This window comes from Panthera leo, chromosome E1, assembly GCF_018350215.1.
Source record: "Panthera leo isolate Ple1 chromosome E1, P.leo_Ple1_pat1.1, whole genome shotgun sequence".
NCBI lineage: Eukaryota > Metazoa > Chordata > Mammalia > Carnivora > Felidae > Panthera > Panthera leo.
Window position 1 is genome coordinate 47,699,439 of NC_056692.1, and position 27,471 is coordinate 47,726,909.

At 38.2% G+C, this 27,471-nt stretch overlaps 1 protein-coding gene across 9 annotated transcripts in view; it reads left to right on the plus strand.

Annotated features, from left to right (window-relative positions):
- HELZ (helicase with zinc finger) overlaps nt 1-27,471 on the plus strand; it is a 156,202-nt gene that overhangs the window by 80,052 nt on the left and 48,679 nt on the right. For 8 of the 9 annotated variants that reach the window (XM_042914546.1, XM_042914547.1, XM_042914550.1 and 5 more), the window contains 8 exons: nt 324-428; nt 7,155-7,333; nt 10,166-10,284; nt 11,605-11,750; nt 13,203-13,350; nt 17,460-17,643; nt 19,732-19,960; nt 25,879-26,083. In XM_042914546.1, coding sequence (XP_042770480.1) covers nt 324-428; nt 7,155-7,333; nt 10,166-10,284; nt 11,605-11,750; nt 13,203-13,350; nt 17,460-17,643; nt 19,732-19,960; nt 25,879-26,083 — 1,315 coding nt within the window. The remainder of the gene's footprint in view (nt 1-323; nt 429-7,154; nt 7,334-10,165; nt 10,285-11,604; nt 11,751-13,202; nt 13,351-17,459; nt 17,644-19,731; nt 19,961-25,878; nt 26,084-27,471) is intronic. The other variant, XM_042914552.1, reaches the window with a different exon arrangement.

The following is a 27,471-nucleotide window of genomic DNA, read 5'->3' on the forward strand; positions in this document are numbered from 1 at the left end:
AATGTAGAGAATGATAGCTTTTACATAGCCATCAAAGCTCCAAGACTGCTAAGGAATTGTGATATATGTTCGAGCCAGAGGAGTTGGGCATATAAAAAACATTTTGTGTGATAGATGTAAAAAATGATTTGGGGGAACCAGTTTCCTCGACAGCTTAAAGAGTAGTACAGTCTCCTAAAAACATCACTGAATGATATGTAGACAAGACTGAGTAGGCTGAGGGGAATGTGTAATGTTAAGATGGCCGCTGCTTTTGTTTGGTATTCTACTGCTTGAATAGCTTTGTGTTTTATCATTCTTTTTATTTGCACCGTTTATTTCAGCAGGATTCTCATTTGCACCCATTCTAATAGTGCTGCTGATCTCTACATAAAGGATTATTTACATCCATATGTAGAAGCAGGCAATCCCCAGGCAAGACCTCTCAGGTATTTTTTTAAGGCTTATTATGTATCTGTATCATACTTTGTTATTCTTAAGAAAAGGTGTCTGTAAAGATTTTAGTAACTTCGAGAATACAAAATCTTGAACTGTGTATTGGCATTTGGAGGTTATGCCTTTTGAAGAAGCCATTTAAAATTAAGGAAAAATTTAAAAATCTTCGACCATTCATTTCGTAAACATTAAGCAAAGAGAAAGACATCCTTTTTTAAGTTTTGTATGTAAAAATGTTGAGCAGATTTTGATGTGTACCTCTAAAAGCTACTATGATGAACTAATATAAATATGATTTGTTTAAATCAAATTTAATTAAAATTCTAGCATAGTTTGCATGGCAGAGTAGTCATGCAGTGGTCATAAGATTTTGACTGTGATCATGCAGGTAATTGCATAGGAACTACCCATTAGAGACGCATGAAATACTGAAGTGATCTCTGTAACAAAATGTAACTGACTGGTATTTACAACTTTTTGCTATCATGTAAGAGACAAAGTGTAGAAGAAACGTTTACGTTGATATAGAAAGGTCCTTTTGAGTGTATATGGATATAAAATGTACTTAAACACAGATTGTGGGGGAATAAAATCCTTTTCTTCAGAAAACAATAAAGAATCATTAAATGGTTGTTTATTACACCATTTGCTTTCATTGTTATATGAATTAATGTTTAGTTTTGCCATTTTACAAACTAATATGTCATGCCCTGTGTTGTTTGAATACAATTATTGTTTATCAGTTAATTTCTAACCACACTTTTGAATCATAATCCACTAACTTTTTATTTCTAGTTGAGTCCAGGCATGGAAAAATGAGATTATGCTATTTAATTCTTAATAAGCACAACCAAAGCCATTTGAATGATTTTACAATTGCATAAAGAAGAACAAAAGAGAAAAATGTGGTGTGACCTGCTAACACAGGGTTTTATGCCATACTTTGTTTTAACTCTGGAAGATAAATTAGAGCAGAAATAATCCAGTAGAACCCGGTTGTATTTAATAAAACATCACCTATATATAACCACTGTAAATGAAAATGAAAATGTGGTATTTATCAGTGGATAAGTTCATCAGTACCTATTTTGTGTCAGATTCGAATCTTTTTTAGTCATAAGTGAAAACTCAGTAGTGAGTAGCAGTTTTGCTCTGAGTGTCCTTACTTTAATGGAGGTGTTTGTTTTGTTTGCTTTTATTGTTGGTGTGTGTGTCTGTTTATGTTTGTGTATGTATGTGTTATATGGGGATGGTGACAGGCTCAATTATCGAGGTGTACTTGACTTAGAAACAGTGGAGGAAAGCCCCCTGGAATCTTGATCGACCTAGGATAGGTCATTTGATATTTGGGGCAGAAGAGCCCCACCATGGGACTAGCATTGTGTTTAGCTTTTCTCATGTAAAGTAGTGTTTTGGAGGTTATAATCCACATAGTGCATTGAAATCTGTAGAATAAGAAGTTCTGTTTCAATAGGGTCTGTATAGTTGTAGTGGTCCACAAACAGAAACTCGCCTCTAGCAGAAAATCTCACCTCTTCACACATCTCAAGAGTGGTTCAGTCAAAAAGCTGGAAAAATATCTACATATAAACTTCAAATTATTTTATTTAGTAAATGGGATAAAATAAGAAAAGTCTTGACTTTCCTAATAGTTTCTTTTTGTGGCCCTACATTTTTACCATAGTTTTTCTCTTTGGGAAAGGTGTCAACTTGTAAATGTAGTTCCTAGGAGGATAATGCATTGAATAATTACAATTTATTAGTGCCATCTGTTACTACATTAACTCAGATTAGTTTACAATTGCCCTGCTAGACCTCGAACACGAGAGGTTTGGGAGATGGGATAGAGGGCATTAGAACGGCTGAGCACTCTGGGGAGATTAGCTTTATCTGAATTGTCCCAGGATGCAGGGGAAAGAACACAAGAGGGCACCAAGTGTCTGTCTGTGACTTGGAAGATGTGCTGTCTCTATGATGTAAGAGTTTGTCTCCTGCACCGTGTAGTCCCGAGTGGGCCCTGGTAAATGCCATAAAGTGTGGAAATAGTCATAAGCATTAAATCGTTTAATTCAGTCAGTATGTTTAAATATAACAACACACTTTTATGGTTGAAATGTATAAAATTCAGTATTACGTGCCAGGAGTTGAGCTTAAGATATTTGGGGATGGAGGTTTTAGAAACCATTTTAGATTACATTTTGTTTTGGTTTTTATTTCTTACTTCATTAGAATTAGTAGACTTTAAGATGGAAGAGAGAGGAAAACACAGTTTCTGTGTGTGGTTCTGCTGATCAGTATCTGGTTCCGGCAGATTCCTTAGTAGATCGAGGTCCTCTATGGAAAGTGTATGTTTATTGCTTTCTGGGCAAGTGGAAGGTATTTATTGTTCTATATAGATTTTCAAAGTAATAGATTTTATTCTGGGATCAAGTCTTTCTGATTCTGTAGTGTCTTGAGTAATAACATTTTGCTGGGTTGTTTATTGCATATGAATTCAATACATGAATAAAATTTCAGTGAATTAAGATTATGTATTACCAGACAGTCTCCTGCTCCACATAATTCATGTGGGATCTCTGGATGGTTTGTTTCTAGAAGTCTGTAAATTACTTAATTGGTGTCATATTGCATACTGTGAGCTTGAATATGTCACTTGTCACTATTCTCCAGTTTTGAAAATGTTGGGTGTATTTTTTTTAAAGTTTGTTTAGTCATTTTGAGAGAGAGAGACAGAGGATGCAAGGGGCAGAGAGAGAGTTGAGAGAGAAAGAGAGAGAGAGAGAGTTCCAAGCAGGTGTTGCACTGTCAGTGTGGAGCCCGACTCGGGCCTCGAACTCACAAACTGTGAGATCATGACCTAAGCTGAAACCAAGAGTCATATGCTTAACCAGCTGAGCCACCTGGGTGCCCCTGTTAGGTGTGTTTTAGATAATCCTATAGACAGTGTCCACCTTAACTGTTGTGCAAAATGAAAGTACCAAGAAAATGTTTAAATTGGTTTGAAGTCAGCACTAGAATATTGTATTTTTAAGGAAATACAGGCCTAATGATCAAACTTTGTCTTTTTGTTAGCTTCAACATGAGGTGGCTTTCCAAGGTAACTGCAAAAAAAGTCAGTAGTGAGACTTAGAACTTCAATTTTTATTTTTTCTTTGAGGGAGAAGTGGTACTTGACATGAGTTTTGATGAATAATTTGAAAAACCATTTTTCCAATTTTACCATGGAAAGTATGGAAAATCTAGAAAATAAGGAAGAAAATAAAAATTATCTATAATCTCACCACACAGAGATAAATACTAATAACATTTTGGAGTTTAGTTTCTAGTAATTTATGTGTTTAAACACGTATTTTAGTTAATGGAATCAGAATTTGTAAATGATTTTTTATATATTTGTAAAATGAGATTTTTCATATATTTAAAAGTAAATTCTGCTTTGTTGATCTGATTAAACATTTTTTGTTAAAACCTAAAATATGTTGTTGAACATTTTTGCATATTTTAGAAGTGATATTGGTTACTCTTACCAAGTTTATAGTCCTTCCTATCCAAGTAATGTGTTGTTGTTGTTTTAAGTTTATTTATTTATTTTGAGAGGGAGAACGCACGTGCGTTGGGGAGGGGCAGAGAGAGAGAGAGAGAGAGAGAGAGAGAGAGAGAGAAAATCTCTAGCAAGTTCTGCACTGTCAGTGCAGAGCCTGATGTGAGGCATGAACCCATGAACTGTGAGATGATGACCTGAGCTAAATAAAACCAAGAGTTGGATGCTTAACTGACTGAACTACCCAGGTGCCCCCAGAGTAATGTTTTTAAAATACATTTCTTTTTTTTTATTTATAGAAATAGTCATATATTTCATTTATATATATATAATGAATATATATATATATATATATATCATTTATAGCACATGAGCAGGGGAGGGGGGCAGTGGGAGAGAGAGGATCTCAAGCAGGCTCCATGCTCAGCGTGGAGCTCAGTGTGGGGCTCGAGCCCATGACCCTGGGATCATGACCTGATCCAGAATCAAGTCAGATGCACAACCGACTGAACTACTCAGGCGTCCCAAAATATATTTCTTTACTTTTCTCTTATAATTTATACTTTGGATATTTATTAAATACCTTTTTTTTTTTGTGGGAGGGGGGCTTTGCTTTGCTTAAAAGCAATAACCAGTTCTAAGTGTTTCATGAAGAACACCTTTTAGAAGATCCTGAGATTAGGATTTGTGCATATTACATTTGAGCTGCCTTTGAAATATCCTAAAGGAGACAAGTGTTAAATAAAAAGTTGGATAGCATCCTGGAGCTCAGAGATGAGGTCGTGGCTGGAGAGAGAAAAACGTGAGTTATTAGAGTATTTATTGGCGGTGATCCAAACCATCGGCCTGAGATCGTCAGGGGGAGAACAGAGGCCAAGAAGAGGAGTATGTGAAGACTAAGCTTGGAGGAGCCCTAACCCGGGGAGGAAGAAGGAAGGCAAGGAAAGGTTGAGTCGTGGAAGCTGAGGGAAGAGAGTGTTGCGGGGAGGGAACGAGCACAGAGCTGGCTGCTGCTACCACATCAAGTACCTTGATGGGCCTGGAGAGTGTCCGGAAGATTTAGTGACACGGACGTTTATGTCCCGTGATCAGACCGCACACTCTCCTGAGTTCTTTCCTGCTTCTTTGACTGCTTCTTGCCGGTTTCCTTTGCCGTATCCCTCTCCTTTTGCCATCAGTAATTCTCCCAACTAGTTTCTTTTTTAGCTACATTTCCTCTCCAACTGATCTCATGTAGTCCGCTGGTTGAAATAGTATCCCAATTGTATAGGTCTTGTCCCGGATATTCTTCCGAACTTCAGGCTTCTGTATCCCCCTGCTTATTGGACATCCCCCGTGGATGTCTGCTACTGAATTTGTCCAAAACCAAATTCTCAGTTCCCACTTCAAATCTGTTCCTCAACTTTCACCATCTTTGTAAACACCACTGTCGTTCATCCAGTTTCAAAGGCACAGAATCATACTGTCTTTTAAACTGCACATCTGGTTCACCAGTCAAGTCCTGTCAGCATTACCTTCAAAGTGTATAGTGAATCCAGCCATTTTCACATCTTCACTGTTATCACCGTGGGCCAGGCTGCCCTCTTTTCTCTTCCGGACCCTTGCAACAACCTCCTAACTGGTCTCCCTGATTCTCTCCCCTGCCCGTGCCTCTGCCCCGGTCAGTGGTGTATTGCAGCCCGCTTGTAGTGGCTTGTGAGAGCCAGTCATGTACGTGCCTTCCCAAGTTCATGTTCAGTGACATCATGTTGCTAGCTTGAAATTGGCCATGGTAGTAGATTTTATACCACAAAAGTCAGCAAACCCTACACGTCAGCTCCACCCCCACCCTCCAAGCTGGCTGTTCAGCGTTTATGAGCACCCCACTGTCTGGCCTACAAAGTACCTCCCCAAACAGTGTATTCCGTATAGAGCAATAGAGTGGTCCTTTAACAACATAAGTCAGAATATGTGACTGCCCTGTCAGAACTCTCTGATAGCTTTCCATTAAAATCACAGTAAATCAAAGCTTTTATGAAAGCTTGCAAATCATGTGATTTGCCTCTGTGCTTCCAGCATGGTGGACACCAATAGATCTTTGTTGTATGTGAGTCAGTTAGAGATGGGTGGTGGGAGGTGGGTGGATGGATGGATGGATGGATGGATGAGTCGTTTCTGTACCATTTAAGTAGTCTGTTGCATGAGGCCTGTTATTTTTCTTTTGCAATTAATGGAAGAGATACTCTTTTTTTTTTTTTTTTTTTTTAATTTTTTTTTTTCAACGTTTTTTATTTATTTTTGGGACAGAGAGAGACAGAGCATGAACGGGGGAGGGGCAGAGAGAGAGGGAGACACAGAATCGGAAACAGGCTCCAGGCTCTGAGCCATCAGCCCAGAGCCCGACGCGGGGCTCGAACTCACTGACCGCGAGATCGTGACCTGGCTGAAGTCGGACGCTTAACCGACTGCGCCACCCAGGCGCCCCTTTTTTTTTTTTTTTTTAATGTTTTATTATTTTGAGAGAGGGAGCAGGGGGAGGGGCAGAGAGAGAGGGAGAGAGGATCCCAAGCAGGCTTCATGCTGTCAGCACAGAGCCCGACGTAGGGCTCAAACTCACAAACTGAGACATGACCTGAGCTGAGCTACCCAGGTGCCCCGAGATAATCTTTCTTAAGATTTTCTGGTTTTCCATAATTTAAATTTATTTTTAAATGTCCTTTAGAACTTTAGATAGAGGTCTGTTTACATATAGGTGTAAGAATATATTCTGCTGGGAAACGCAGATAACTGTAGGTGCACAGCTCACTGTTTTTTGTTAGCATAGATAATTGCAATATGAGTTAAGTATATTTTTATAAGAATATTCTAGAAAAAAAGTAACTCCCCAGGGGGAATGTTTCGAATTTTAAAAACTATAGTGCTTATGAAACTGTGTATCATTGTGCTGTAAGGTTAATCTGAACACTTAAAAATAAATACTTATTTTGTGACCGTGCATATGCTTTCTTCTTGAATCCTTTTTTGGTAGGGCAAAGTCACAGCTGTATGTTAAATTTTAATTCAGTAGAGTGTTAATGGTTATCGGATTTATTTGTGAATTTCCAGATACCATAGTCTTCACATAATAATGTCATTTTTTTTTTATAATGCTGGTAAGATGTTAATAAATATAAATAGGAAATATTGTCTTCTTTTATAGGGTATATTTCAGAAATCGCTGGGTAAAGACTGTCCACCCAGTTGTGCATCAGTACTGTTTGATCTCAAGCGCACATTCCACCTTTCAGATGCCACAGAAAGAAGATATTCTTAAACACCGAGTGGTGGTTGTTACATTGAATACTTCCCAGTACCTCTGTCAGTTGGACCTTGAACCTGGTATGCTGACTCAAGACACAGATAGGGTGTCCCTGAATGCTTGGGGCCTCTGCATTCAGTTTAGACCAGGGGTTGGCAGACGATAGCCTGTGGGCCAAACCTGGCCTGTTGTCTGTTTTTGTAAATAAAGTTTTATTGGATGGAACACAGCCACGCCTGTTTAACTGTGTATTACCTATGGGTGCCTTTGTGCCACAGCAGCTGAATTGAGTAGATGAAACAGATTGTATGGCCAACAAAACCTAAAATATATACTGTTTGGCCCTTTTACAAAGGAAAAAAGAAAAGTCAACCCCTAGTTTAGACTTTTGAGTGACTACTGTTTTATTTGTTCTCTGATCAGATGGCATTTACTTACTACCAGTCATGTGAAAAATTCAAATTTGGATAGTAGTGCTTTTTACAATTTTCTCAAGTTTTTGTTGTAAAATACTTTCATAGTGTAGAGACAGCAAACATGATAGATTTTTTTTTAGACATACTATTAAGATTATATTGAAGTACAGGAATCTGTAAAGTCAAGCTAATATTATATGAAGTACAGATACAAGGTGACAAGTAATTCTGATACATAATGGCAGAACTTAACCATCAAAAAGTGGTACCACTTTAAGGTATTTGCTTTGGAAGGATATTCATTTATTACTGCCATATTATCATGGTCGACATTGCTCAACACTTTTGCTCTCTCCTTTTGGAATTGCTTTCAGAGCCAGTGACAGATTCTTATGAACCTTCAAGTCCCTGGAAAGTAGATACTGTTCTCTTCACCTTGAATTCCTGGCATCTGGCCCAGGGTATAGACACCTGGAGGCCCTTGATAAACCTCTGTTTATCTAAAGTGAATGAATGGTGGCCAGACTTTTTTTTTTTTTTTTTTGAGGGTAGATTTAATTTCAGAAGAGCTTCAAAATCTTTCTGAGACATGTTTGGTAAATGAGGTAGGTGATCAAACTGAGCAACACCATTAGGGGTAAAAAAAAAAAAAGAGAGAGAGAGACGTGCCTCTCATGTAATGAGACTTATTTTCTTGTGCACGCAGCTCATAGCTGGCTGGTGAGGGCAGTTACAAAAGCAGAGTTTCAAAAATGTTTTGAAAAGTGACTGCATCATTGGAATGAGTTCTATTTCCTCCCAACTGACTTCTTTGAATGGAACAACACTTATTTGAAATGTAAATTTTGGTATGTTTATTTAACAATCAGTCTCATTACTTTATGGTTCTACTCTGCCTGTGTGCCCTTAGATGAAATGCCCAAACCTCCGAGGCAGTAGAGTTTTGTGAGAAAGTTAAGAATGGCTTTGAAGAGCAAGAATGTAGAAGAACACTTACAAGTCGCCTGTGTGCTTTGTTCTGGGTGTTTATACCTGATTTCATTTCATTCAGCCCTGTGGAGGGAGGGTTCTTCTATAGATAAGGCTCTGGCTCCATTAATTTGATTAATTCAAGTTACCTTTACTAGCTTTTAGCAATAGCTATAACAGTTTCATGATTTATCCCGTTGCTGATTCAAGCCTACCTCTGTTTAATTAAAACGTTATCTAATGAAAACAGTAGTTTTCAAGTAATTAGTTTTGTAGGACAAAAAGCACAGAGTCTCCTTAACAGGGGTCTATATCATGTTTAGGCCACTGTCAGGAAATAGACAACAGTGATTGATACATACACTATCAACCATAGCCATTTGTATGAGTGGATGATATGGGGGGCTATTACTTCCGGTCGGTACGATTTAGAAAGTTCCCAACCTCAAGGCAAGTTGCGTTAGAAAGTTGCATAAAAAGATAGTTTGGAACTTGCTGGTGTACATAGAAATAGAGGGTAGGTTCTTGGACCCTCCTCACAGGCAGCTAGCTAATTAACCCAGCAAGGTTTATAGCTTGTCATTTTGTTGAGAAACCATTTTGTTTCTTTGCTATGCTAATAAAAAGAAGACCCCCTTCTTCCTGCCTCGGTGTGTTGACAGTAGGGCAGAACATTTTCCTTCTCCACGTTGAGACCGTGAGGAGATTTTTGCCTCTTTCCATCCTTAGGGGCAACAGGACTTTCTCTTCCTTTCTGTACCGGAATCCTGTGCCCCAGTGTGAGTGGCGGTGGCAGTCAAGATGTGGGATGTCTCCTACTGTGGGGTTTGCATCTGGGGGACATTAGATGACATATGTTTTTGACATTCACCTTTCACTTTTTGCACACTAGTGATTCCCCCTCCCCAGCCAGGGTAGGCTCTTAAGACTAAACAATTTTATCAGTCTGTCTAGCCACATATATAAACACATGAAACAAACCCTAAATAATCAAATTAGTGAATCTGCTAATCAGTTACCCCCTCCCCTTTGTTTCAGTAAAGGTTAGATTATAACTTTCTCCCTTATATTAGATTTTAGGTATGATTTCTTTATTTTAATGTTTAATATGCATGGTAAAGCTAGAATTACTTATAAACTACCATTATTTTAGTTTCGATGTTTCACCACATAAATAGTGAGAAGACTATCAGTGTTTAGTTGCTGGTCCTTCTTTTTGGTGAAAAGCTGCTATCTTGTACTTCAAACATCTTTTTTATATATACTCCATCAACTGTTAATCTTGGGGCCCTTAGCATCAAATACCATTTCATATCTATTATTGGTTAAAATGGTTATTTCCTGTCCTCTCTGTTCTTTAAATAATGATTTAAATCGACGATTTTCTAAATCCAGGATTGGCTTAAAAGTACCCCTAACTCTGAAATCAGCACACTGAAGTCTTTCCTTAGCAGAAAAGAACAGAACTCCTGCTACCTTTATTGCTGTTTTAAATCTGCCTTACTGTGTTTATACTGTACTTTGTAGGGTTTTTTACACACATTCTGTTAGATGAAGCTGCCCAGGCCATGGAGTGTGAAACCATTATGCCTCTAGCGTTAGCAGCTAAAAATACGCGGATTGTCTTGGCTGGTGACCACATGCAGGTGCGTGCCCTCTGCGTCATCGTCGTGAAGGGACTTCTAAGTACAATTTCCTGTTTAATATTCTGTTTTCTAAAACATCCCTTGAAATTGTGCCATCCATTACAGTTTAAGTACTTCATCCCACTGTTTTGGATCTAGGGTGGAATGGAGGAGTCTATCAGTGTTTATAATTTTCATGTTTTGAATTTAAACTTCAGATTTCTATAGGGTGAATGGAGTAGAATAGAGTAGAATAGAATAGAATAGAATTCTTTTCTTTATAAAATAAATTTTAATGATTCTTCCTACAGTTCCCCAATTTTTGTCCCTAACATTTGTTTTCATGAAGGGTTGATTTTTTTTTTTCCCGCCATCATAGGGAACAAAGTACACCTAATTCAAAATAATAGTCCCAATCTCAAAGAATGTGACTAATTTTCAATACCTATATATGAAAGAGAAGTACACTTTTTCTATTAATACCTGTTTTACAAAGTTGCAGTTTGAAGTTCTTTCTCTTCTGCCGCAGTTGAAATTGAACCAATATAGTGGTGTAGCCATGAAGACATCCAGGAAAGAGTTGAATGTGGAGGAAGAAATTGTTTTGTTTCTTTAGCAAAAGTAGTTTAATTTTGTTCTTTAGCGATCAAAGGGATGATCAAGAATGACTAACCTTATACTTTATGAGATAAAAAAATGTTATTTCACTAATTATTAAAAATCTTTTAGTCAGAGGCTGTGTATCCTTCCAGCTCACCATTTTAAATTTTTTTTTTTTTTAACGTTTATTTATTTTTGAGACAGAGAGAGACAGTGCATGAACTGGGGAGGGTCAGAGAGAGAGGGAGACACAGAATCTGAAACAGGCTCCAGGCTCCGAGCTGTCAGCACAGAGCCCGATGCGGGGCTCGAACTCACGGACCGTGAGATCATGACCTGAGCCGAAGTCGGACGCTTAACCGACTGAGCCACCCAGGCGCCCCTCAGCTCACCATTTTAAATAGCTGATCAATTTTAGTGAAATAACTCATTGACTCCCTCCAGTGATGCAATGGTTTGTATCCCTGAAGTTCCAGAAGTAGTAGCTGTTTATTATTATGTTGGAGGAGCCCTTTGTTGACTATAGGCTACTGTTGACAGAATGAAGTGAAAAGTTAGAAATTTTAGCCAAGTTCTGTGCAGTAGTAAAATTGTTTAGAGAAAATATTTTTGATTCTGCTTATTCCAGCATTGAGATTTAGTACATCAGAAGTTTCAGCATAATGGACTTTTTATAAGTAGGTTATACAAATACTACTTGTGTATTTAGTTAAATTTTCTCTGTATGTTTGTCTGTTACAGCTCAGTCCTTTTGTTTACAGCGAGTTTGCCAGGGAGAGAAACCTTCATGTGTCATTACTTGATCGACTCTATGAGCATTACCCTGCCGAGTTTCCCTGTAGGATCCTCCTGTGTGAGAATTACCGCTCCCATGAAGCTATCATCAAGTAGGTGTGATCTGCCCCTTCTGTGTCACCCTTCTTCTGGTGTGGTAGAGGAGAACTCAAAATGGCACCGTTACTAGGGACAGTCTGTTCCCAGCACAGTTATATGGTGTCCCCAGTGTTGGAAATTATGTTAAATTTTATTTCTGTAACAGAATACCTCAAAAGTCAGCTGCAATTTTTCACAAAGTAGGGGAGTCCTGGAAACTACAACTTTATTTACTTATTTTTCTTTTCTTTTCTTTTCTTTCTTTCTTTTTTTTTTAAATATGAAATTTATTGTCAAATTGGTTTCCATACAACACCCAGTGTTCATTCCAACAGGTGCCCTCCTCAATACCCATCACCCACCCTCCCCTCCTTCCCACCCCCCATCAACCCTCAGTTTGTTCTCAGTTTTTAAGAGTCTCTTATTGGAAACTACAACTTTAAATTCTACCAGTTATGATGTTTTTCTGTGACTACATATGTAATATGTATGTAAAACTATGTCATGTAGTAAACAGATATATTGACATACTGATTTGCTTTTATGTCTGGTTATGTTATACAAGGAATCTGTTATAAAAAGGAAGGAAGGAAGGAAAAACCATGAAACTTAGTCATAAAGTTTTTAAAGGTTTTCTATTAAATGTAGTATGCATCTATAAAACTAAAAATATCATAAGTGACAGCTCAGTGAACAGTCACAGACTGAACACACCCATGTAACCGGCATCCAGATCAAGAAACAGAATATCTGGAAGGCTCCTTTGTGTTCCTTTTCAGTCATTAACCCCACCCAAAACCTCGTGTTTTAAAGTTTAATAAAATCATTTTAGTCAGTGAAAACAATTTTTAGGATTCTCTGAAAACAATAAGATATAAAAGTAAATTTAGACTTGAGTATATCTTTTATCAATGTCCTAAAATGTGATTCTCTTTTTATTATTGCCAGTCCTTTTCTTCAGTCAGTAATAAATCAAATACTTGCTATCTTCAGCAGGAAAAAGTATTCATTTTACATTTGAAGACTTGAGTGTCCTTCAATTCTGTGTTTCGGGGTCTATGTGTCTTTGTGTTTGCATGTGTAAGTAAATGAACCATATAAATAAAAATATGTATTAACCAAGAAAATAAACTAGCTTGCAATTTCCTCATAGAGCAAGCTTTTCATCTAGTATTGAACTATTGTCATTTCTTCCTTTTCTTTCTGTATTCTGGCTTCATACCTTGCCAGATCAATTCATTTAGCAATGGTATACCAGGAGCCTACCCTGTTGTTACTGCTGTGGTTACTTTTGGAGAAAATCTTGCCCTCATAAGTGTTAAATTAATTAGGGACATAAAGCAAAATTATTAGAACTGACTGATAATTTTTTTTATGGGTGGAATTAATTTTGATGATAAATTACTATGAATGTATGTATGTATGTATTTATTTTGGTCTTTTTTTTTTTTTTTTTTTTTTTGCAGTTACACCTCTGAGCTCTTCTATGAGGGCAAACTGATGGCCAGTGGAAAGCAACCAGCACACAAGGATTTCTACCCACTAACTTTCTTTACAGCACGAGGGGAAGATGTACAAGAAAAAAATAGCACAGCTTTTTATAATAATGCAGAGGTACCTAAGTTCTTCTGCAGACTGTTAACATTTTCTCAATTACATAGTTTGTTCTTGTTGAGTGTTTAAGATTTGGGGTTGACATCTTATTGTGTGTTATTTGCATGAAAGTAGTATGGGATGTTTATTCTTTCTGTATAACATTGATTTGTTAATGATGAACCCCCTGTGGGAAACAAAAACTGATTTACATTTTGATTACATTTGATTTACATTTCTTTTAAGATTTTATTTTTAAGTAATCTCTATACCCAATGTGGGGCTTAAACTCACAACCCAGAGATCAAGATTGAGACTCACGTACCCCACTGACTGAGCCAGCCAGGCGCCCTTTGATTTACATTTCTTATGACAAAATATATGACTTTGTTTAAAAGAAAAGCCAATATTATTTTCATATAATTATTAGTTAGCCATCTCAAATAGACTATGATTATATTTCATAGTACATACTCAGATGAGTCATCGTTATTTTTTATTTATTTTTTAATTTTAGAAAGAGGGTAAGTGCAAGCAGGGCAGAAGGGCAGAGAGAGAGAGATTGATTTTATTTTTGAGAGAGAGAGAGCTCGAGCAGGGGAGGAGCAGAGAGAAAGGGAGACAGAATCCAAACAAAGCAGGCTCTGTGCTGTCAGCGCAAAGCCTGACTTGGGGCTCGATCCCACGATTCTGGGATCATGACTTGAGCTGAAGTCAAGAGTCAGATGCTCAACTGACTGAGCTATCCATTTGCTCCTCAAATGAGTTATCATTTTGGGGGTGGCTCGGTGGCTCAATCAGTTAAGCGTCTGACTTAAAAAAAAATTTTTTTTTTTAATGTTTATTTATTTTTGAGAGAGAGAGAGAGAGATAGAGAGAGACAGAGAGAGAGAGAGAGAGATACAGAGCACAAGCCGGGGAAGGGCAGAGAGAGAGGGAGACACAGAATCTGAAGCAGGCTCCAGGCTCTGAGCTATTAGCGCAGAGCCTAACACGGGACTCGAACTCACGAGCCGTGAGATCATGACCTGAGCCAAAGTTGGACACCCAACGGATTGAGTCACCCAGGCACCCCAAAAGCATCTGACTCTTGATAATGGCTCAGGTTGTGATCTCGAGGTTGTGAGACTGAGCCCTGCCTCAGGCTCTGCCTTGAGCTTGGTGCTTGCTTAGGATTCTCTTTCCTCCTCTCTCTGCCCCTCCCTGACTCGTGTGCCTGCACGCAATCTCTCTTTCAAGATAAATGAATAAACTTAAAAAAAATAATAATAACAAGTCAGACTTGAATTGCAGAGTCATGTGCTCCAGGATCTCCAGGGAGATCACACAGGCCCCGATGACAGTGTTGCTAAGCTATTAGGTGCTATGTAACTTGTATGGTTCTCTTACAGTTTCTGACTTTTTAGGTGCAGAGAGAATGTGGGTAATATGGTCAGATCAGGCAGCAGACTAAAACCTGGTGAAGACTTTTAGGGCCAGCAGGCCAGGGACCCTTGGGTTAGGTTCTGGTTGTCACGAGGGAGTAGGGTCTTGGACTTCAGGAAACCCAGAGGAGGGCAGATGCTTATTGGTCATTAGAAGAATGGTTTCTGGTCTGTGATCTCCATTTCCCTTTCTTCTGTTGAGTCCCATGCTTTACTCATTTTATTTACACAGAAATGGGTCTTACTATGTAATAATAGCAATTCATCTTTCCTTTTAAAAATTGATCACAGGTCTATAGTTAGAAGTCAGTACAAGAAAGTCAACTGCTGTTAACTGTTCAGTACAGGCCTTCTGCAGCATGGAGCTGTGGCAAATGGGATCTGATGGTCACCAGCTCCGAAACCACCTAGAATAGCTTTTTCACACCAGGGAGCTCGATAGAGGAGATGGGAACTGCCCCTCAGCTGCTAAGACAGCCTTTTCTGTGACACGGATCTGTGGGGGGCTGGGTGCAGTCCCTATAGCTTGAATGCCCTGGCCTCCCTCTTAGTGTCTGTAGACTTTGCTGAATAAATGCTTCGCAACTAATTTCTTATAAACTCGTTAATCAGTCTCCAGAGACTATGAATGATTGTCTGCTAATTTTGACCAGCTTAACAGCTGTCTGTCTGGGATAGAAGTTTCCGCAGCTCCTCATATCACCGTTCCAAGTCTGTGTTTTTTGACTGCAGTTTTATGCATCGCTTCACGGAGGGATGAAGTGGGGAAATGGTTCTGTATCGCTCAGTGGTAGGAACTCTGTGTATGTGTTTGGGGTTGGCGGTGGGTGGTAGACGTGTCTCCGCAGCTTTCATCTACCCCCGTATTTAACCAAATGGGTAAACCTAGGTTTTTCTTATTCCTTGTTGCGGTAGACTCCGGCCCGCCTTTCTTATTCCTTGCAGTGAGTCTAGTCTAGGTCTTCAGTCTGGTTTACTTTTCAGAAACCTTGGACCATCTGCACATCTGAAGCACTTGCCATTAAATCGTTGTCACAATGGGAGACTCTAGTCTCAATCTCTGGCATCCATTGACTTTGTATGTGGCAGTGTGGACTGCCTCCTGGCCGATAACCCTCAAGTTCTTGAGTAAAAACTGTCAAATTTTATTTGGCATATTTAACATTGTAAATTTAAATAGATATTATTACCAAATAGTAAATAAATAGTGTATTTAAAAGGCAATTAAAAAACTTTCTTCTCTATGCCCCTAGAGTCTTGCCTGACCCTCTGTTGAGCTTACCATTTACGTACGCATGTACATGCGTGCACACGCATATATATATGGATATATATATGGATATATATATATATATATCCATATATATATATGATATTTTTTTAAGAGTCTGTTTTCTAAATATACAATAATCTCTTAGCAGGCAGGGAACATGTTTTATTAATCATGGTATCTCCCCCTTTGCCAAGCATTGAATGTGTTTGATCAATTTGTTGTATTAAAATACATTGAATTACGGGGCGCCTGGGTGGCTCAGTCGGTTAAGCGGCTGACTTCAGCTCAGGACACGATCTCGCGGTCCGTGAGTTCGAGCCCCGCATCAGGCTCTAGGCTGATGGCTCAGAGCCTGGAGCCTGCTTCCGATTCTGTGTCTCCCTCTCTCTCTGCCCCTCCCCCGTTCATGCTCTGTCTCTCTCTGTCTCAAAAATAAATAAAATGTTAAAAAAAAGATTAAAAAAAAAATAAAATAAAATACATTGAATTACACTAAAAATCATACTAATAATCCAATAAGTAGAGTCCAGAAAATTCAGTTGAGTAAAATGTGGTGTTACTTTATTGCAAGGTTAAGGAAATGGCTTGGGCAAACTTGTACTACTGGAAGGCAATGAGTTGTCAAAGTGTCTCTTCAATCCAGATTTGTCTTAGTCCCAACTGTGGTTTGATGTTAGCTGTTGGCTGCTTTGCTTAGTCGTATCAGTGGGGGAAAGGGACAGTGCTAGGTCTTGTACTGCTGAGAATTAATGGTGGTGCTGACTCTAGGAATCTTCTGGTTGGCTGTTAATTTCACTGACCTGACCTGGAGTGAATGGACTGAGAAATACCGGGACTTGGTTCTCTGATTCCCTAGATGGGTTGCTAGTTTCATGGCCCTATCCCTGTCCTCCTGTTTACATAGGAAATAGAACCTGTCCCCATTTAAGAATGGAGGCTAAGAGCACCTGGGTGGCTCAGTTGGTTAAGCGTCCAGCTCTTGATTTCGGCTCAGGTCATGATCTCACAGTTCATAGGATTGAGCCCCGCGTTGGGCTCTGCACTGACAGTGCGGAGCCTGCTTGGGATTCTCCCTCTCCTTGTCTCTGTGCCCTCACTCTTTCTCTCTCGCCAAATAAATAAAAAATAAACCTAAAAAAAAAAAAAAAAAAAAAAAAAAAAAGAATGGAGGCTGAAGGGTGAGGGCCACGTATCCATTACATTGTCTCTGATATTCATGTGTTCACTGGGTGCATTATTGTAGAATTTTACTGCTTGGAATGTACATAAAAATTTTCTTTCCGTGTTCGTATCAGGAAAGCATTACTCCTGTTTAGAGGTAGTTTTTAAATGACATTCGCTAAAATGGCATCCTTTATACACGTGTTTCAGTTACTGTATTCTTTCCTCCAAACACTTCATAGCTTTAGATGCATCTGTGTGTTTCTTTAAAGGTCTTCGAAGTGGTGGAACGTGTGGAAGAGTTGAGACGGAAGTGGCCGGTAGCATGGGGGAAGTTGGATGATGGCAGTATTGGCGTGGTGACTCCGTATGCTGATCAAGTGTTTAGGATACGTGCTGAACTTCGGAAAAAGAGATTATCTGATGTTAATGTGGAAAGGGTGCTAAATGTTCAAGGTAAGGATTAATCGAAATGAATTAAGTTATTCAGATGCTTAAATCCCAAAGTGTGTACACATTTGATTTTTAATCCCCAAGATCTCTTTTCTGGACAAGCAACTGTCTTTATTTCATACCGAGTTCTTTAATGCCAAATTTGACAGTTAAAGGTCCAGCTCATTTACATGTTTATTACATTTTCATATCCAAATAAAAGAAGTAGGAACAAATGGAATTTCCAGTGGCCATACTTGTGTGAATGCCACCCACTATATCTGTATGTGATAGTCACAGTCACAGGAGTGTATGGCACCTACTGTCTTTATACTGTAGCGGAGGACTGATTTGTTCGTAAAGATTTTTGAAAACGTGTACCCATCAAGCACATTCTGTGTAAATCCATTTTTAAAGGCACAGGCTTTTTGTTTTTTTGTGAACATTTATTTATTTTTGAGAGAAAGAGACAGAGGATGAGCAGGAGAGGGACCGAGAGAGGGAAACACAGAATCGGAAGCCGGCCCCAGGCTCTGAACTGTCAGAACAGACCACCGTGGGGCTTGAACTCACGAGTGGTGAGATCATGACCTGAGCAAGTCGGATGCTTTACTGTCTGAGCCACCTGGGCGCCCCAAGGCACAGTTTGTTTTTATCCGTAGACTTTCCTAAGTGAATAGTTACCAGCAGCTCATTTAAAGTGTCTTCATGTAATCAGTTGCTGTAGGGTTTCTGCTTTGAAATATACGAAGCAGTAGTATCAGATGAGTGCTGGAAAAGGTCAGTACAATCACAGTTTTAGGTTTCATGGGAATAACAGTTTTTAGAGTATAGGGACAAAATAGCTCCACTATACCATGTATGGTCCAAATCCCACAGAATTTGGGTGTGCATTTAGAAGGAATATTACCAGTAAGCTAGGATGCACCCAGAGGAGACTTAGGATAGGTCATGGTCTAAAAACTGCCACCTAGGAGTCAGAAATGGTTGAAAGAACTAGGGTTGTTTGGCCCAGAGAAGAGAAGAGTACAGATTGGTATTAAATCTGTATTCGGAGATTTGGAGATTTGTCGCAATGAGGGAATAGATGCGTCGCTATAAGAAAGAGCATAATAAAAAATGCTGTGCAAACTAGACTCGACAGGGCTTCCTTATGGCATCAGCTGTGTCTGCCTTGGTCTGTGAGAGGCTAGATGACCCCGCTTCAAAGAACGGTCCTTGTATTGAATGGCACCTTCGATGAGATCATCACTAAGCCTGTCTCCAGCAATAATATTTTATTAAATTTCAATAAAATTTACCATTTTAACCATGTTTTATGTGTTCATTCTGAAAGTGTCTCTCCAGTTTAAAAATACATAAAATGCCACAGTTCATTGCTATTAAGTACATTCACATTGTTGTGAATGGCATCCGTGCCGTCGTCTCCAGAACTCTTCTCATCTTGTAAAACTGAAATTCTGGCCCATTTCCTTCTCCCTATTCTACCTCCCTCCTCCCTCGAGCCCCTGGCAACCATCATTCCACTTTGTCTATGAATTTGACTACACCAGGTACCTTCTATAAGTGTGGCCATATGGTATTTGGCTTTTTGTGACCGGCCTGTTTCATTTAGCGTCGTGTCTTCAGGGTTCATCCATGTTGGAGCATGTGTCAGAATTCCCGCCCTTTTTAAGGCTGAATATAATGTTTCATGGTCCGTATATACTACGTTTTGTTTATCCATTCGTCTGTCGCCGGACGCCTGAGTTGCTGCTACCTTTTGCCCCTGTGACTAATGCTGTTAGGAGATATCTCTTCGAGATCCTGCTTTCAGTTCTTTTGGGTATATACCCAGAAGAGGAGTTGTTGGATCATATGTCAATTCTATGTTTAATTTTAATTCTGTGTTTTAATTTTATGTTTAATTTTTTTTAGGAGCTGCCGTACTGGTTTCCGTAGTGTTTTACATCCCATTTTACATTCTCACCTGCAGGACACGAGAGTTCCAATTTTTCCACATCCTCACCGACACCTGTTATTTAGCAATAACGTTTAAAAACTAAAATGCTTTTATTATATCAGTGGCTCAAAATAACAATCTTAAGCGTCTTATTTATTTATTTTTTATAGGAAAGCAGTTCAGAGTTTTGTTTCTTAGCACAGTACGTACAAGGCATACTTGTAAACACAAACAGACACCAATTAAAAAGAAAGAGCAACTGCTGGAAGATTCCACAGAGGATTTAGATTATGGTTTTTTATCTAACTACAAGCTTCTCAATACTGCCATCACAAGAGCACAATCTCTGGTTGCTGTGGTGGGTGATCCCATCGCCCTGTGCTCTATTGGAAGATGCAGGTAATTATGTGTTCCTGATTAAGACATTAAAGGGGGAAATGTAGAGTGATTTGCATACCTATGTGTACATTTATTTATCTGACCTCTTGGCTAATTAAAATCAAGTTCAGTCTTACCTCATACCCAGTGGGAATACAAACATCTCTTGTTCTGGGTCTATTCATTGTACTCATAATTACGTATTCGTTCATTTAGTCGTCATTCGGCAGATATTTCCTGAGCGCCTAGTATGTTCTAAGCACTCTTCTAGCCACTGAGGATTCAGTGAACGAAATGAATAAAAATCTTTGCTTTTATGGGGCTTACATTTCATTAGGGAGGAGAGGAAGACTGAGAATAATGTAAGAATACCATGTCGTTTTTTACATGGTAAGTTCAGTGGAAGAAAAATAGAACGTTAAGAGAAATCAGAAGGGTGCGGTGGGCTGGGTTGTGATTGTACACAGCATGGTCAGAGCACCCCTCACTGAGAAGCTGACTTTGAAGTGAAGGAGTGAGCTCTGTGGGATATCTGGGGTGAAAATGCCCCAGGAAGAGGGAGCAGCTTGTGCAAGGGTCCTGAGATGGTTTTGTGTATGTATGTATCTTTGATGGAAACTGAATTTTATACCATTGCTACTTCGTTTTTTTTCCCTTCGTTATTGTGTTAGCTTTTTTTGATGATTTTCCTTCTCTACTTATTTTCTCTCGGGCCTTCTAAGTGTTCTTTGTGTCTGGTTAATCCAGGGGATCTTAAAATTAGAGGGGTTAGGAGTGGTTATAACTTGTTTCTAGATAGTGTTGCTAGTAGTCCTTAGCTTATAGTCATAAGGAACTATTTCTACTAAAACTAAAAGTTATATACCAGTTAATAGGAATTTTAACTGTTTGAAGCTGGTAATAGAAGACTTTTGTCATTGTAGTATTGAAAATTATGTTACTATTAACAAACAGTTGAACAGAAATTAATATATACTTTATGAAAAAGAAATACACTAGGGATTATTTAAAGTTGTGTAAGTACTCTAGGATCTGTCACAGTGAGTTCAGACAATAGAGATATAGACAGTGCTGATTATGCCCTGGGTCATTATTTCTCTTTGATACGTTAGAATTAAAGTAGACAGAGCTGTTAGGCAGTGGCCTTTTTAAACCAACTTTTCTATTGCGATATAGACATGGCAGCATTTTATTGTCTGTTTTCCTGTTTCAGCAAACAGGAAAGAACAAAAAGGATCCTCTATAGTAAGGGAGACCATTGGGACCTTTAATCATGATCATAATCATAATCATAATCATCATGTGCATGTATTCAAGTTTAAGACTTCCAAAGAAGTTAATATACTTTATAGGGGAAAGCTATTAACAAAGGAATCGAGTAGTTTTAATTTATGGTTAGGTTATAAAGAATAACCTTTTATTTTACAAAAAGGCACAAAACTTGAATGGTCCATGACTTACTTATGCATAGCTAAACAGTCCTGTTGTAAAGTATCTTTAATTTCATATTTAAAAATTTGATTGACATCCATTTTTAACCACTAAAAAGCTGGAGAAGGGAATATATGAATTCCAAGTTACAAGTGAATAAACTGGGTATAATAATTTGACTTCTTTCCTGAGAATTTTAGTTACTTTATAATTTGTTGAAAGCGTATTTGGCTAGAATATTGCTGTGATATTTTACCATTTTTGTTTATATTTATCATTTGAAAAATGTGAAAAAATCACATACAGTTTGATTGGAATTTAATAGATTAAAACACATAAATAAGGTAACATGTATTTAAGAAAACACTGTGTTGGGGGAATAAATAGGTATAAAAATAGTCTTGAGCCAAACTTGTTTTGGGCTGTCTTTATAAATACCTCCAAACCTTTACCAGTGTGAGTGTTCTTTTTTTAAAGCCATTATCCATTTCTGTAGAGTTGTATTATGCTGTGAATTGCATGACATCAGCATTTTTCACCCCTTCTCTGACATAAATTGTTATTTTCTCAGAGCAGATAGGTAAATAATTCTTTCTGAGGCCAAGCTGTCAGAATAATCTAGGGCTAGATGGTTTTTAACTTGAAGCCAGGCCTTCTGGTTGCTTATTTCTTACTACTCAACTGGAGCGTATTAAGGACTGTAAATTCTTTGTAAGCTAGGCAAAATATTTTCAGAGAGGTTAAGTATATTGTTTAGGGAGACAAAAATCATGTGACTTAATTTGGACTGCTGATTATCTGTGTTATTTGGACAGTTTAATCACGGTTCTAGTCCAAGAGCTAATAGTTGAAGTGTATGGGTATTTGAGCTTTAATCTTTCTAATTTCATTAGAAATTAATTTAATCTCACAATACAAGTAAACTTGGAGGACATAGATGATTCTTAGGTTCTATGACCACAGAGGAGTGAATTCTTTGTAGTTTATGTTAATCAGGACTTCCTTCCCCCACCCCGTCCCACTCAGTATTTGTGAAAAACTAATGATATTTCCAAATATTGATTAAGCTTCCAAGGAATGATTATTGCGTGTAGTATACGAGTTTAGAAGGCAACCATTATATAATCTTTTTTGTTGCATTTTTATTTTTGTTTAATTATTAACACATTTTTTTAATGTTTATTTTTGAGAGAGAGAGAGAGCACGAGCAGGGGAGAGACAGGGAGAGAGAATTCAAAGCAGGCTCCGCACTGTCAGCACAAAGCCCGATTTGGGGCTTGAACCCACGAACCATGAGATCATGACCTGAGTTGAAATCTGAGGCTCAACCGACTGAGCCACCCCAGTGCCCTTTTTGTTGTATTTTTAAATAGAGTTTCTCTATTAACCTGAGATGAAGGTGGTGAACTACCCTTTCCCCAACTCGCCAAACCAATGAGCATTAATATAGTAGCTGCCGTTTATTGACAGCTTTCTCTTGCCAGGTGCTAGGTTAAGTGCTTTGCACACTTAGCCTTGTTCAGTCATCCCAGCAACCCTGCGATGTGGGAATTTTATTTGCATTTTAAATGGGCTGCCTGATTCAGAGTTTAAATTACTGCCCAAGGTCGTATAGCTGTTAAATGGTTCACTCAAACAGATGTCGCATTGACTTCAAAACCCAAGCTCTTCTTGGTGGGTTACCCTGCCTTTCCCAGAAAGTGACGAATATGCTTGTATAAATCTACACTGAGTGGGAAGAGCCAGAGAAGATTTGTGCATTTCTCCAAACTGTGGTGTTCAGAGAAGGTCTTCCTTTGAACCAAATTACTTCGTTAACAAATTCCATTTACTCAGTGAGATGGAAACATATTTCATATGTATGTACACGTGCATGTACACATACTGTATAACCTGAGGATATCAAGTGGTTTTTCAGTGTTTTTTTTTTATCAGTGATCCTAGAAGCAAAGTTAGCATAAAAACAAAACCATACTTTGTTCATGCAGTGATTAAAGTAAGGTTATGTTCTTTGAAATACTTGTAATTATATTACAATGTAGAGACATACTTGGGTTTTCTAACCCGAATTGTTAATAATATGTGAAAATTTTAGGGAGGCGCCTAAGAATCAGTGGGATCTGTAAATAACAAGAGCCTCTATCTTCATTCTGAGAGTAGTTGGAAGTTCTCAGGTGATCTTTCACTTAGGTGTTCATACATCCATACTTCGTATTTTACTAAAGTATTGGGAGTTCAAGGGCTGTGTCAATAGTCTTTGAAAGAGCCTTCATGAAGACGGGAAAGGAAACTTTTTAACTTTAAGAGTTTTTGAAGGAAGAAATACTCTCAAAGTTTAAAAGTGAGAAACTGAAGGAAGTATAAATTCTATTGGTGCCCTGTTTTACACATGAGGAATCTGAGCTACAAAGAGATTAAGTTATTTGATTGCCTGACTTTACACAGCTACTGAATGACAGAGCCGTGACTGAAACCCCAGCTGTCTAGCTCTGGAATCCATGCGCTTGACCACTTTGCCATGTCAGTCAAAGGATGAGTGAGATTTAAAATGGAGATTTCAGGCTGCTTTTGGAGCTGCTTTGACTTGATTAGCTTATTGTAAGTGTTTAGGATTCTGAAATGGTATCCTTTAGCTCTCAGACTGTTTCTTTGAGATCTCTGGGATCTTGTAGGCAAAGACTCACTGAGCTACTAGTTTCTTGTGAACTGTGGGGTTATTTGAAGGTTCTGCTCAACTCAGTGTTAATTCAGCTCCTGTTCAGTGCAGTTGAGGTCAGTGACAGTGGTCAAGGAACAGGGTATGGAGTTTAAAAAGGAGCTGAAACACAGAGCGAGTTCTAGCATCTTGGGTACATAAGCTGGAAATGGCGATTGTTATAAAAAATTGGTATTAAAAACTGAGAGCAAAAGCCAATCCATTCACTCCTTGTTTTGCTCTGTCTTGAATTGCAACCCAAAACGAAATGCCATTTTATGAAACGGATACTTTATCAATTAGATCAGAGAAACTTCTTTTGAATGTAGCATGTAGAATCATGTTGAAAGTATTCATAGAGTTGAATATTGTGGCTTTTTAAATCGAAAGGGTGGGAAAGTTTATGGATTTTAGCTCCTGGGATTTTAGGTCCTGAGTGCTATATTAAAGATCCTTCCTTAGTTATTAGACTGTGAGAAAAAAGCCTTATGATTCCTTCTCAAGTGTTCTTAGGAATAAAAATAAAGGGTAGCTTTTGGTTTGCATTTCTTAGCAACACATACTTCCTGCCAATGAATGACTGTCTTTTAACCTTTATGTCTTACAGTCAAAAATACATACTTCATATTTTGTGGTACTTGTAGTTTTTTTGTTGTTGGCATGTAGTCCTGAAATTTTTCTGGACCCATTTCTTAAACTTACCTTTAAAAAAGTAGAAAGGACATATGTAAGAGAAACATAGTCCAGAATTAAACTCTGCAAAGTTTTGTGAATATATTAATAACCCAATTCCTGTTCACATACTGACTTTTATCATATAAGCCTTTTCATCTGTGCTGCTTGAAGCCATCGTGATTACTTCTGTCCACAAGGATACCAACTTGGGAAGAAACCATATCATATATCTTTCATAGCATAATAACACATTATTTGAACCTCATATTAAAGATAGGTATGCATATTTATAGTCATTTAAAATTTAAAAATTATGTTGTCTTTTGTAATATGTATTTATTATTTTTAATATTCAGAGATCAGATTGCAAACCTGTAGGAAAATAGTTATACAGTTGCAACAAGTTTTGAATGTATTTTTCTCCTTTAGTATTTATTAATGTGATTCGGAAATGAATAATCAATATTAAAATTAGCATTCCAACTTCCTGTATTTTTCATACTTGATTTAACTCTCGTAGTCAATGTTGTAAGTTGTACTTGTGACAAGCATCCGTTGAGTAAGAGAAAAATATAGGAATAGCTAGTTATTTCTTAAGAATCTTCATGAGGAATATCTACTTTGTGGCTCAGGTTTATGTCCTGAGTTGGCTTTTCTTAGTCATCGAACACCAGGCTACTTTGTCCACATAATTCAAATTAGTCTAATTTATGTATGTGTCTGAATTTGTGTATGTATATAATGTATGACTATGTCTAGAAGTAAAATCTGCTCATCTGTAAAATGAGCTGGCATCAGTTTTGAAATCCCTAGTTATTATGTGGATAACAAGACTGTCATTTTGGATTAGTGTGGATAATTGGGCATTGACCACATTACTTGCATTGATCGGCCAAAATTAATTGGGAGCATAATTTGTATTTTCCACGATATTAGACATGACTGTAGTTTTGCAATCAAACTTCTGGAGTCTTGTGATCTGGTGGAAAGATTATACCTGAATCATAGCCAGATGAACGTTGGATCTGAGGATTTGGGGTGGGAAGAGGGAATTTGAAGCTCTCTTTAGTTGCTTATGTTCATTTCTGTGATCTCATCCACTGAAATTGTAAAATGATCTTGTAAATCTTTTCTGTAGGAAATTTTGGGAGCGGTTTATTGCCCTGTGTCATGAAAATAATAGCCTACACGGAATCACTTTTGAACAGATCAAAGCTCAGCTAGAGGCTTTAGAACTAAAGAAGACATATGTGTTGAATCCACTGGCACCTGAATTTATCCCCCGGGCTCTAAGACTGCAGCATTCAGGAAATACCAACAAACTGCAGCAGTCACCCCCCAAGGTAAAGCCTGTTAATGGACTTGAAGAGGTTAAAGGGAGAGAACAGCACAGAAGGGTAAAGGTTTGTTGGGCTGCAAGTTACTTCAAGTATTGGAAACGAAGGTTATATTCGGTAGCAAGTAGTTTCTGCAAGGAACTTGTCTAGTTTGGACACGTAAGTGAACATGTGGCAGTTAGCCGTGCTTAATGTCACAGTGCTTCTCAAAAAGTTTTCAAGAACTTCATTGCTTCTGGAGTCCTGTGCATAATACAGCCTCCCGGTCCTCCCTGCTGATAGGCTGATTTTAGTAAGATGTGAATAAAACAAAGCAGTTTAAAGGACTATCTCGCTCATTAAAAGCATGCCCTTAGGGCATATTATTTATGAGGAATAATATTATATAACATTGTTTGTAGAAAGCAAATAGTTCTAATCCTCTGTTGGTGACCAGTTCAAGTGGTATTTGACACAGTGAGAAGATTTGGTTGGCTTCTTGAAGATTACTTTAACTGATCTGCTGACCCGTATTGTTGTGTAAGAAGTAGTCCATCAGAGGGAATGGAGGTGGGTCAGCCAGGGCCATTTCTACTTTTGAACCATAGCTATTTTGGGCAGAGACAGCTGGTTTATTTGCTACAGTGCCTGAAAAAAAATGCTTGCACTTACCATAGAAAAGAAAGTTATGGCACGTTTAGTATTTGTTCTGTTGTTTTGCTATATTTACAGTCATCGGCATGGTATTAAATTTATTGACATGAATTAAAAGAACATGTCAGTTTGGGGCTTCATTTTAAAAGCGTAAAACCTTGGGGCGCCTGGGTGGCTCAGTCATTTAAGCGTCTGACTCTTGATTTCGGCTCAGGTCATGATTTCACGGCTTGTGAGTTTTAGCACAGAAATTGCTTGGGATTCTCTCTCTCCTCTCTCTGCCCCTCCTCCTGCTCCCACTCACATGTGTGCTCTCTCTCAAATAAATAAACTTAAAAAAAATTAAAAAGTAAATCCTAACGTAAACAGTAATTAAGTAAACAATAGTTAATGTTTTAATATCTTGAAACTCTCTTGGTTAAGTAGGTATTAAGCTGAGAAGAGAACTTCTGTGTTACTATACTTTGAAAACGGACCTATGGTGCAATAATGCTTTAGCGATTTGGGATTTCCAGGGGATTAAGCATTTCGCATAAATGAATCTTCTAGGTTTCTAAAGCTTAAACTATAATAAATTAATAATCAACTTATTTATCAAATAGTTAAGTTTCTTCTGCGTGCCAGCTGGTATGTTCAGTACTGGAGAAGCTTAGATAAGCACATAAGCCCCCGAGTCCTCTTGGAGAAGATGTTGGAGGGTAGTGGTCAGAGGAGAGAGGTGGATTCAAGGCATTTTCCACCACAGAGATCTTGTTTTCAGG